This window comes from Acanthochromis polyacanthus, chromosome 2 (assembly GCF_021347895.1).
Source record: "Acanthochromis polyacanthus isolate Apoly-LR-REF ecotype Palm Island chromosome 2, KAUST_Apoly_ChrSc, whole genome shotgun sequence".
Classification (NCBI taxonomy): Eukaryota; Metazoa; Chordata; class Actinopteri; family Pomacentridae; genus Acanthochromis; species Acanthochromis polyacanthus.
The window spans coordinates 5,838,128-5,851,930 of record NC_067114.1 but is presented as its reverse complement, the minus strand read 5'-3'; the positions used below and the strand labels follow the sequence as shown (position 1 = coordinate 5,851,930).

General features: G+C 38.1%; 1 protein-coding gene across 1 annotated transcript in view; it reads right to left on the bottom strand.

Moving 5' to 3' along the window:
* LOC110966859 (protocadherin-9) overlaps positions 1-13,803 on the bottom strand; it is a 210,592-nt gene that overhangs the window by 58,284 nt on the left and 138,505 nt on the right. Inside the window, 2 exon segments of the mRNA XM_051944662.1 lie at positions 4,869-5,006; positions 5,009-5,069. Coding sequence (XP_051800622.1) covers positions 4,869-5,006; positions 5,009-5,069 — 199 coding nt within the window.

The window sequence follows — 13,803 nt, the reverse complement described above, 5'->3', positions numbered from 1 at the left end:
TCTTTTTTTATTGTGGTAAAGCTTTAGGGATATGTTCATGTGACAAATAAATATACATCAGCTCTTTATGCTCTCCTCCACTATAAAAGAAGACAGACATCAGACTTTCACAGCTCCCACGCTGTATATGTTCCCTTAATTAAGAAGAAAACCTCAACCTACGCAAAGTCTCACCGCTTTCCTGTATTACATAAGGATAAAAGTAGGTTCCACTTTTTATTTAACAAAAGAGAGGCCAAGCTTCAAGGGTTATTTGGTCAGTTTTGGTAAGTTAAGTATGACAAATGCATCCTTTGTTTGAATAGCAGTGGAAATCACAAGGTGAATGTAGTCTTATTATCACTTTACATTTCCACACAGTATAGTTTTAGCCTTAATTTTATATTGGAATTCCTGTTAAGGTGTTCCTAAATGCTGACTGTCTCAGTTTCATAAGTTAAACAACAGTTTCTTTGTTAGGGATACGCACTGATCACACTCATTTCAAGGCATCTTTAATCTCTCTCAGCTGCTGCTTGAACTCAAAGAAAATGAATAACCTTAAATTAAATACTTTTTCTTCATATCTGTGCACAAAAATAAAGACTGTAGACTTGTAATAATTTAATAAATCATGTTGTTTTGTCATTTTGATTCTGTAAGGTCTTTAGTATTTCTGGGGGAAAAAGACAAAAATAATATTATTGTCAAATCTTGAACAAAGAGTAATGGAAAGACCACCCACTGTCAAGGTCCTTTCTAAAATGTTGTGCCAAATAAGGTTATTTTCAATAATGTTAGAAGATACTTTAAATCTCAACTTAGAACATAAAAGTGTCAAATATCTTTCAGATACAGTTGGCTTTTGTCAGCAAACTGACTCATAGGAAAACAGTGTGGGGCTTTTTAAGTATGACAGAGGCTTCCTAAAAACTAGTTAACCTGGAACCACTGAGTTCACATATTTGAGAGTACCACAGCAGGTATCACATCCCTCATAGACAGGACATAAAATCATTATCCTGCCAAGCAGCAGGTCAATGATCAAAGACCACTGCTGTCACTGTTAATAGTTTGCTGACAGGCAAACAACACTAGCAAAACAAAATGTCATTTGATTAAGAACAAAACCGATGCCTTATGTTGGAAAATGACAGCCAAACCAGTGCTAAGGATGATGTTTGTTAGACTTGCTTGAAATGATCCATGGGCTATGCAACGAGCTGTTTTGGATTTGGCTTTACATTTCATACAGCTATCTGTCTCTGTGAAACACATAAAGGTTACATACTGATAGGTTTATTTGCATTTAGAGAGACGAGTCAGGGAGACCATCCAGAACATGTATGCACGTCATATTTCATTAATTCCTATCAAGGTTAAATTGCAGTTTAGCATATAGTATGAATGTCTAGCATGCCATAGAATGTACTGTGTACATCAACTGCACTGGCAATTAGTTACAAATACACCTGATATATACATATTTGATCCATCCATTCTCTATACACCACTTTATCCTCACTAGGGTCGCGGAGGTGCTGGAGTCTATCCCAGCTGACTCAGGCGAAGGCAGGGGACACCCTGGACAGGTCACCAGTCTGTCACAGGGCTACATATACAGACACACAATCACACTCACATTCACACCTATGGGCAATTTAGAGTTATCAATTAACCTCAGCATGTTTTTGGACTGTGGGAGGAAGCCGGAGTGCCCGGAGAAAACCCACACATGCACAGGGAGAACATGCAAACTCCATGCAGAAAGATCCCATTCCCACCCCGGGATTTGAACCGGGGATCTTCTTGCTGCAAGGCGAAAGTGCTAACCACTATTCCACTGTGCAGCCTATATACATTTTAATTATAGTTATTATATATTGAAATATTATTGATTCTTGTTGGCTTTAGTTACCTGTCTGTACTCTTTTGAAATTACAATGAATTCATCAACTGTGTCCACTAAAGATTTGTCATTAAAGAATTTCTTTGCATTGGTTGGCATGATTTGCAGGAAATGTAACCCTAGTAGAGGCACTGAATATATTGTCTAGAACAGGGTTGTCAAACATACGGCCCGTGGGCCAACACTGGCCCTCCAGAGGGTCCAATCCGGCCCACGGGATGACTTTGCATCGTGTAAAAATTATAGAGGCGACATTAACTGCAATTTTTCAATAAAAGTAACTGCTATTTTAAATTTGTCCATTGTACTGCCACAACTTTTGTGTATTTTTTATGTTATACATTTACAAGGCAGGGGGACAACTTAATCTTCTTTCTTTGTAGTTCCCACTTTAGTTTGTGTGGTGTGGTGCTCAGGATTACTACACAGATGTGTAAATGGATGTATATTTAAAATAAGTTTGAGATATTGCCACGTTGTTTTGATAATAAAGTAAAATACTAGATTGTTCAGATTCAGATTCCTGTGACTAAATGTTTTGTGCCTTTTGTAGATACACTGTTATCCAAAAGTTGCAAAGCGTAAATGATAAACTGGAGCATAATATTGAAATTGCACTTATTTTTCTTAAGAAATTTCAGTTTGTTCGTAATGTTTTGGAAAAACAAAGTTCATTAAATGTGAACATTTTCAGAATTTACTTTTTTGCAAAGGGAAATATTTGGAGTTGTGGATATTTATAGGTTATTATTTTATGATTTTGCTGGTCTGCCCCCCTTGAGATCAAATTGGGCCATATGTGGCTCCTGAACTATGATGACTTTGACACACCTGGTCTAGACTGTGTCCCCATAGATTATGACATTATTGAATTGCTTGCATGGTTCGTTTGATTTGCAGGAAGTATAACTCCATCAAATGTTTTTTTATAAAACAGATTGCATATATTGTCTAAATGCTTACTGTTTGTTTAAATGGATCCCATTTATGGCATCTGTAAAACATTCACTGGCAGTGTGTTACAATTAGTTTTCTTTACAAGAAGTGCAGTTGGCAAATAAAATTGGTTTTCCGGTTCAGGTCAGGTAACCAAACCACGTGGTCACAGTTGCTAAAGATCCTGGTCTGGTTAAATAATCATAAATTTGTAGCTGACTCAAAGCATGGAAAGAACCTCAGTCTCCATTGTCAAATATACGTGCCACCAAAAACCCCCACGACTTTTTACTAAAATATTGAAAGCCATTTTTGTGTGTGAAATATTTGATGATACATTTATTAAATATTTCCCAGCAAAACCGCTAGCCGCTGCACTCACTACAAATACACATTTTTGGGCCGTGTACAGCTCTATTTATTTGTCAATACAGTGAGTCAGTGGGCCTACACAGCGCTCGCGGAATACATCTGCCAACTGCGAGTACATCTGCTAAGATAGTGTCTGTATGAAGTCATACGCACACACAGTTTACTCACAGCACTCTTATTTATGTGGTGCCGACTGCTCCACCCTCAGCAGGCAAGCTGGCATCGACCTTGGGGCAATGCGCTTGATCTTTGCGCACGCCTCACCTCTTAATGATAAAATGAGAAAACTGGGTCGGAGCTGTACATTCCCACCAGAAATAGTGGGAAGTTAACATCTTCAGCTGAGCACCAAGACTTCCAACTGGGAAATCATCTCTAAATAAATCAAATGAGTTTCACAAATAGGTGAGGAGCCTATGGGAGACCCAGGTTTGCTCCTGGGAGGAATGAACAAGTCTGGATGATTAACTGAGAAATGAATGACCTGCTCGTGTATCCACTAGAAACCTACTTGAGCAATCAAATGACTCTAAATTAAATGGTATTTGGTATGTTGAGTCCTTTATAGAGACAGATGTTGTTTTTCATGACTATTTATTATTTCTTTTGAGGAGCTTCTAGTTGTTCCTTGAAGTGCTTTGTGTTTTTCAGTCTGTACTTTAAGACAAAGAATAGTCAAATTTCGTTGCTCTGCATACAATCATTGAAAAAAACATCACTTTGTATTTGGCCATAACAAAGCACACAATGCCCATCAAATTGAACCAAAGTGGACATTTAAAGGGTCAGTATATAATTGCGGGACTTTTTGTAACATTGTTGACAGGTATCATAGTTGACATTTTTGCTGTTTTCAACATAGCCGCCTATAACCAAACACCACATGGCATTTTTAGAGAAAGATTCCTCTAAAATAGTATATATACAACTGAGTAAAATTGAAATTGAAAATTATTTATAAAGATATTGTGGTAAATCTGCTGAATCCACACTTGTCTCACACACTACTTTATATTAAATAACTCAGAAAGCCTTGGAGTCTTGCCAGTCTTTTCTTCAGCAGGAAATGACATCATGTGGAGCAGGTCATGTGATCTGGAATTAACACACTTCCTTGAGAGGTGTTTTTTTGTAATCTGTAACTCAGTTGAAAGTGATTTCTTGGACAGATACGATTTGTTATTTTCCATCTAAAATTTGATATATCGCCATAAAGAAATATGTGTCATGATTATTTCAATTTGATTAAAAGAACACAATCTAAACTATTTTTGAATAAGGTCTTTTTTTATTATTGTTTAGCTAATTAGAAGATAGCTGTTATTAAATTCGGACAGTTATTTAGTCGACATTTTAGTGATATCCAGTGATTATTTTTTTTATTGATAAGTGGTTGTTTCCATAATAAATAATTATAGAATTTGTAAAGACATGATCACAATGAACATAATTTTTTTTTTGTACTTGTAATGAAAATGTATGCAAGATTTATCCCATGGACTTCAAAAGTCCCTCCATTATATTATGACCCTAAATTGTCAACAACCGTGCATTAAACTCACACAGTTTGCAAAAGAGAGAATGAGAAGGAGAGCGAGGCAAAGAAAGAAGGAAACTAACCATGCGTGTCTACTAAAAAGAAATGGCAGTTTTGGGATTTATTACAACTCACCAGAGTTGGGATCGGAGTTGCCGTCAGCTTCAGTCCTCTTATCAGGGGAGGCCTGCTCGTAGAAGTCGTCCTGCGCCTGCACCAGAGGGAGAGGTTGTGTGAGGAGGGAGCCACTGCCTACAGGCTCGTGGTCCCCAGACCGCTGTCACTGCAGCTCTCCTGAGAGCCATCCGGCAGGTGAAACGTGACGCGCCGCTGTGACTAGAACCAAGAGCACAAAACAGAGCCTCTGATGTTAGTGCTCTGCTCTGCCCCCTCAAATTTTTTTCTTTTCACAGTGTTATTTTACACTGAGCTGAACAAGCTCATGCATGCTGCTTTACACACTGATCAGGACCGCAGTGTGAAATAATTTTTGCCTGAATGATGTAAAATCTAATATACATCATTGTCGCCGACGGAGAATGATCGTTGAACAAAAGGTCCACTTTGACTGGAGCCGAGTTATTGATGGGGAAGGAGTTTACACATTGTAAATAAGGTCACGTTTCACTGCACAATGACAACCAATAACAGCATGCAAATAAACATCATGCACTGCAACGGAAATTCATCAAGGTGAAAAGTGGAAAATTTGTGACTCTTTCATAAACACACAGCATAATTAATGCATGACATAATTAATGAAGCCCATGAAATATCTAAATATTGGTGGCATAATATTATTACATTTGTCAGGACTGCTGCAGGGATATTTACAGCCAGATTGTTTAGTTTGTGTTGTCTATTTGTTTGGGTGTTGGCAAAGTCGAAATGGCCTGTGGAGTTAGCATAAGTCACCCCCAGGGTGTCCTCCTTCCACATTCTGTACTCTCACTGAGGAAGAATTTCTTAATGCACAAGTGTTCTTGGTACACGTCTTATAGCCCTTCTATTGAAGATACGCATGCAAACACACATCCACAGGCGCACACACGGATCTACACGTGCACGCCATTCTTAAAGCCATCCTGATTGAATTTCCAATTGTTAATTCCGAGTGTCTTTTCCCCTTGCTCTAATGACATTTTCCTCAGGCTTTTTCATAAGTCCAGACACAAGCCTCCAGCTAACCTTTCGTGAGCACAGAGAGGTCCCTGCCACATCCTTGGTGATGACAGACAGAGACGGGTTTTACAGTAATTATTGGCAAAAGCAAAGGTCACCCAATCTGCAGTCTAATGCAAATGACCTCATTATATATTTTAGAACTGCTCCAAAAGCATGCAACATTCAATTAAACAAAAAGGAGAATAAAGAAAGGGGGAAAAGAAGAATGGCGAGGAAGATGGGGCACTGAAGACCCAGGAAGAAACCAAATTCTGGCCTCAGATTTAGATAAATGGTGGTAAACTTTCATGATGGATGGATGGATGGTACTGTTTGCAATTGCTTCATCTATAAGAAGTTGCAACAGATTTACATGTTTGCTTAGCTTTTTAGGTCCTTTTCAACATTTTTCTTTGTCAAAAAATAGTAATTCAACAACCAAAATAAAACTAATAAATAAATACCCATCCATCTTATCTTACAGTCCAATAGGCTTTTTTTTTCTTTTTCAGGAAGATAAGATGTATAGATAGTGGATTTCAACATTAGTTGTACACTTGTAGCTTCCTATAACAACTAAAAGCGTAGAATCATTTACAATTAAATGTACAGGTCTTGTAAAACATAAGGAATCCAGATAAATGTCACCGGTGCAAATTATAAGGAAGCAGATGATCAGATGTAGCATTTGGAATGAAGATGACATAACGATGCAGACGAAAGCCCTCTCTGAAGGGGTTCCCTCTTTTGTTTCGTTTGTGTGACAGCTAACGTATACTCATCAGGTTATACTATCAGTTTCACATGAGGTGACGCGCTGCTCCGTGTGTGCACTTTGAAACCGTCTGCAGAGAAAATGAGCCCCGGTGAAACTGGACGGGTGAGGGAGAAACCTTAAAGATGACATGTTTAGTGTATCTGCACTTAATTAACTGTGGCTGCATATGTTTTTCTGCCTGCTGATGCCAAAGAAGCTGGCCTCAGGGAAGGTAGCCATCTATTTGTTGGCTGCCCCAAAAATGTCAAGCTAGCGATACTCATACTGGCAGCTTTTGTAGCACGTCTTGTCAGAGTTAAGGAAACAACTGTATATTTGACAGCCAAGTCAATGAGGGCAGAATTCACCCTTGGTACACGCATTTGATAATTACAGCAGTGTATTCATTATTATAGTATTAGGATATGAATGGGAAAACTGCACAGGCTGAGTGAAAAGAAATGTACGCACAGTGTGTTTCTGAAAAATAACTGCTGTTGCTTGAAGTCTGGTGAAGAGAACAGAAATCTTAGTTCTCGATGAATCGCAATATATGATGTGACAAATGCAGAATTGTCCCGATATATGGCAAGTGCAAGAAATTATTTAAAGAAATGATGCTTCTAACAGCGAAAAAATGACATTTTATTGATTGGGTTAATGGTTTTATTGTGTGCTGTCAAACCCTGCCTGGCTTTTGGGACCTTGAAAAGAAATCTTGTTCAGCGCTCTGAAAGATTTCATTTTTGGCTCCATTTGGACAAAGCATGAGGAGTTCAATGCAAGAATAAAACACAAAGTTATGAAATTATTTCTTTACCCCCAAAAAACATGACAAGACAACCTTGAGTTTCTAGCAAATAAATGTATAATTCATCATGTGCAATTTCACAACTTTACTAGCCGCAAAGTTACCGTTTTAAATTACATGCACAGTCTGTGTCTGTGGGTGTTGTGAATGTGTTTATTAGTGGGTTTAAGCATGTTTGAAGATATTTGTATTTCTCTGTTGCTGACAGTCACTTGTAGAAATATTAGCATAAGACCGGCTTAAACTATCCCTGCTGCCAGTTTACAAGATATTATGGCTTATCACGCCTGCTAACCCTTATTATCCGCTTGTTTTTATAATTTGCCTGACCAAACACACTCACTTTAACAAACACAAAGCAAATAGCAGCAGTCTGCTGCTGCAAGCTTGAAAAATATCAGGAATAGTGTTCACCCTTAGGTCTTCTTAGAAAGTGCAATATTAGGAAAACTAGAATACAATCTGACAGGAGAGAATAAACATCAGAGACTGACATCAGTTGCAACTTTATTCATGTTTCTAGAAAGTATGAAATTGGGAGTTTGTGTACCAGATGATAAATCGTATGCATGCAATGTTTTCAGTGGAGTTCAGAATTGGTCAGCACTTGTAAATAAGCAGTAAAATCAGCTTCAGGACGGTTCAGCTACACCACTGCAGCAGTGCTGTCGCTGTAATGCTGCTATTTGTAGCCATATCTTTCTATACTGACTTTACTTTTATGACTAGTTATTAATAATAAAATGTTTGATCCCATTTCACTATAAATTAAATGTAGGTTTAGCTTAGTTTACCCTTGCACCCTTGTTCACCTGTTGACATAATTATAGTCTACACTGAGTTTCTTTTCTGACTATTTAATACACATTTGGCTTCCACTTTCTCCTTTAATAACATGCAGTTTCTACAAATAATATTTATATATTTTCATGTCTGTGACGTACAGATATCTGCTCTAAGTTTACACTACATACCATGTAACCTTCTATATTCTCTGATGGCTAATTTGTACATTCCCGCAAAATATTTCCTGAAAAATTATATTTTTTATTATAAACCCTTGATGAAACTTACTACTAATTTGACTTATAACACTACTTCTTATTTTTCTCGTTATACTCAACACAGATGACTGGTAGCACTTTTTAATCTATATGGTACTGTTTACTGCTACGCACTAAAACACCAAGTCAAATTCTTTGTATATCAAAACCTGACTGCCAATAAAACCTTTCTGATTCTAAGCTGTTAACAGAAATGAAAACCAAGAGGTTCCTCGATGTCACATACAGGTGACGGATAAAGTCTAGACTTAAGCTTGCATTTTTATTTATCTAATAAATAAACTAAGGACTTAAGACTGAAAGTGAGATTTAGTTATGACATCTTTGTGTAAAATCTGCAATCACAGTTTGTTCACTGGGTGGGAAAAGCTGCATACAACATAATCTGTCACCCATAAAATAACATACACAGCACTCGATATTACATTTTTTGACATGTGACAAGTTGTCCTCCATGTTAAAATCAAAATCAGAATCACTGTAGAGTAAAGACTGAATCCCACAGAACACAGAACCGATATCACTTTGGTTTTATATGACAGAAAACAAATAGGAATAGGGCTTATGACTCGGAGCACGAGCTTTCTGTCTGCTTCCCTGTCTTTCTCCTCCTGAGTGTGACCATATGGAGCACAGTGTGCAAGTCAAAAACAACTTCTGTGTTGTACTGTGTTCCAAATGAACACAATATAGCACTACGTTTCTATCAGGCAGACATTTAATGAGAAGAAGCACACACCGAGAATTGGTGCATGCACACACACACACACACACACACACACAAGCGTGCACACACAAAATAATGCAACCTCCTCACCACCACAAATAATCTTATCTAACAGCAGTCTGACACCTGCGGTGAGAGAACACTTCCCACGAGTCCGTTCTCACAATCAGACCACTGAGGGAGATCAGTCAACCAGGAAAACAAAACTCAGGAAAAGATCTCTTTCTCTCTCTGCCCTGCTCTCTTACTCTTGCTCCAGCCTCAGAGACCAAAAGGTGCTCTGCCATCTGCTGGTCACCTTGAATAATACATTTTTCTACATCAATAAATGGCCACAAATGTGATTGTCTTCTATGTTCCCCTGGTAGTGCTAATTGATTTCTTTTCTTTTTCTCTCATCCTTTCTCTATTGTACACTTTTGCACTCTTATTGCCGAAACAAAAAAATCACACAGCTGAGTTTTATTCGATACTATTAACTCCTAAATAGAATGTATGCCTTTTTTAAAAATTGTTTTGTTGCATCTTTTTAAGAAAACATATTCGAGTATCATACTCTGTTCTCCACGGTTTTCATCCACAACCCCCGACAAGCTGTAACATCTCATAAAACATCAAATCAAGTGGCACATTAGCAGCTGATAGACATTGCCTCCTGTCAACATAACATTCGGATTTCCTTTGGGCTCATCCATAAAATGCATCACAGTCTCAGTCAGGCGAGGCTCTATTTTGATGACATAAACACAGTCAAAAACATGCTTTTCAAACTGCTTAAAAAAGATGAAAGACGCGAAGATAAAAAGAGTTCCCAAACATGTTTCTGTAAGTAACACTCAAATAAAAAGTGACAAATAAATCACAATCTTCCCCGTCTTTGATTCTGACTCTAATATTGACGTAGTCTGCTCCTGCTGCCTCTCCAGAGTCTTAGTCTGCTGCCTTCTGCTTTTCATCATTAAATCATAGCGAGGCAGTTCTGAGAAACATCTGCATTCTGCCACATCCACAATGGAGCCTGATCCGTCACTCCCTCACTCTTTGGTTCACCACAAATGCACGCTCATGCAGGCGCACAAAGACAAACACCAAGATACATAAATCTAAGTCACATCTGACCCATTTCCAAAATTGCAAGCTCGGAAGAGTGGCCATGTAGTGTTTGTACGAGGATGTGTGCTGTAGCGGGTTTTGTATGAGTCATTTACAGAACACTGACTTACCATGTGATTATTAGCACAGTCCATCATTTTGACTCTTTCTGGGCTAAATGATCTTATGTAGATTTATGGATGCATGTTTGTTTATTTGTTCATTTACTGCCTAACGCGCATAAGAGACTTTTTTTTTTTCTCACTGAAAAGCATAAATCCATGTACAGTCACACAGTATGTTTGTCACCAGACTCACACTTTCACCTGTCATCTTTCACAGATGACGGGTGCTGTGACAAGCTCCTTCTTGCTTCTGGCCTCCAAGTCCAATTTGTTTTCTTTTCATCTGTCTGCACCTTGCTAATAAACTGCTCCATCCCGCTTCCCCTGCATTCGCACACAGACACTCCTCCCTCTTGTTATGCGCTTGTTAAAACAATACTCATGCTTTAGCCTAATTTGTGGCAGCCATGCTAAAGATGTCGCATTTAAATGACAAAAGATGTGAAACAACAAAGTAACAGTCAAAACTTTTAATAAAGGCGATAAACTAATAATATCATTGAAAGGTACTGTTTATATTATATTGGTAATTTATAAAAACACCAAGACTCAAATTGCATGTTATTAAATTGTAATAATATGTGTATTGTGGCCACATGGGGTCAGCGTGATTTGCACTAGCTTTGCACTGAGTAACCTAAAAATTGATAAGGTTATATGATACTAGTCACAGATCAATAACTTAAATTTACTTCTGAGTTTCTAACCACCTGGCAAATCTAAGGCCAACTTTCATGCTTCTTTTAACTTTTATTTTTGTCTCCACATGCTACGTTATGCTAACCAGCTGGTCGCTAACTTAGTTCAAGGACCATTTGGTGTTTCACAGGTTCCGATAATATAAACGTATTGATTAGTGTGGTCACTTCTGGTTATTTTGTCCATATCTGTGACTACTAGCATTAACAGTAAGTGTATCTTAATTATCGTGGTCAAGAATTCTGTTTAAACTGAAACCACTCGGGGGCAGCAAATTGTTTTCAACGACTACTCTGTATGAAAAAGAAAAAGAGTAACTTCTGTTTTGAACACATCTGATTAAACTGCAATTCGTCATGTTGTTTTGGGGAAGGAAATAAATAAGATACCTGATATGATCTCACAAAAGTTGCACGCATTGTTGTTTGTGTGGCTAGTGCTTTAAACTAATACAAATTCCAATTCAACTTGATTATTGTTAACAATATCGTTACACTGTGTACTGGATACAAGGTCACTGAAATCCAAAGGACATGTTGAGACTCTATGAAGTGACTCACTATCTAATATACCACAGCCATGTTAAAGCCACTACATGACTTGACTTTGGAACACTGACATAAATTGACTCAAACAAACTCATATATTGCACCATGTTTTTATTAAGATGATTTCATATTTCACACAGCTAAAAGCAGATTAGATACTGCCATAAGATAGAGAATTCATACTGAGGGACTGTAAAATCTTTTACTCTTTTTCGTTTAAACATGCATTCTCTGTTATAGGCCACAAAACTGAAGAAACAACCCTTCAGTGATTATCTAATCTTCAGAATAGCTCTGTAAATTTAGACTTAAGCTGCACTTAACAGACACAAGGGTGGTTGAGTTAACTAAGGCTGACACGACAAGCTGCCTACAGCTGAAAACATGAAATGAATACATTGCCTAACCATGCATGTCTAACTTTTACATTCAGTAGTTCCATCTAGCTAGCTTTCAGATGGGCAAATCTCCCCAGTCCCCATGGTTGGTTTGCTCTCCATCAGTGATGGCGTATGGGGTTTTGCATTTTGCATTTTAGTCTATAAAAACAGAAGAAAAATCCGCAAACTGAACAGAGTTTACCTGAACAGGCTCCTTTAGGATGGTGAAATTCCATTCATAATTAATCTGACACCACCTGGGGCTAGATACGGACATCTTAAGACTTATCTTCTCTTTTTTTTCCCCCCTCCCTCTCCCTCCTGCAGTGACCTCCTACCTTTTTCTGATAGAAGTTCCATTGCTCTCTCCTCCTATAGCTTGTGCTCTCGCTTCATCCTTACTTTGGTGTGCTGTTAAATAACCTGACTTGGCTGAGTGAGAACCACGAGACAGTTGTAGTTCAACCAGCCTCCCTCTGTGCCTTAAGCAGAGCTGAAGAAACCTGTGCAACTGCCACAGAGCATTAGCTACAAAGTTAACCACTACTGACTCACTCATCGGTTCTACCCTCTGCCGACATCCACAGCCATAAAATGAGAGACACAGCAATTCTTCTCTATGTGTGTCTCCTGCATCAGGATGAAGGATTTGACACTCAGAGACAGTTAACTACAGAGCGGAGCAGGCTAGGCCCTGAGCAGTGAATGGGGAAGCTTGATGTGTTTATGAGTTACAGTCCGTGTGATCTTGGTGCTGCACTCAGCTGTGGACACTCAAGTCACTGTTCTGTGGAACCATTGAGGGCCTTAGCTTTTTATTTACTCCACCGCAACTGCATCTGATACATACCTTTGTGTCGCTAATAAAATAAATTAGAAATATTAAAAGCTTATCAAAAATAAATCAAACGTATTCATGTTGCGTTAAAAGACTACCCATTTACTTGCATACATGCAAAAATAATCACAGGGTACTCCATGATTCGTAATAACCTGCAACCCTATTAGCTGTCATGAAATCCTATTTGCGATTCCATTACATCAAATAGGTACAGAAGCACACATTTGTTTAGTTGGATCTCTGTTTATCCTGTGGAAATAATGGCTATTTACACAGCCATGATTATCCAGCTTTGAGAGATCAAATGTAAATCAATGCATCAGGGAGGTCTGGTTGACACTGGCAACTGGTGATCTAAATTTCCCTCCCTCTCCTTTTTTTTGGCATTCGTGCAAATCTAAAATCGTTGTGCATTGTCTTTGTTAGCTCTCAGAACCACATACAAACAAATATATATCAGACTTTTCTTTATTTATCTGTGCTTATCACATTAATTAGAACAGCTGTAAGATAACTCAACTCGACTCAGCACGTCCTGTCTTTTTACTGAATGTAACGCACAAAAAACCAAGCTACAGTCCTGCTGTTAAGTGTCAAATGGGAGTTTGGAAGAACAACAATCTGAAGATTAAATGTCTGCTTCCTCTACTATAGATAATTAGCACTCAAATAAATCCAAATGCAGACATTCTGTGACTTATTATATCCATGCTGTCACATCTATGTAGGCAGAAAGCAATGTGAAAAGTGAATTTTCAGGTCCACCAAAATCAAACCATCTTTCTTTGCTGTGGACTTTCTCCTTTGTCTTGGATTCTCTAAACTAACAATGCATTTGATTGCGTATTTTTGTCTGTTCATG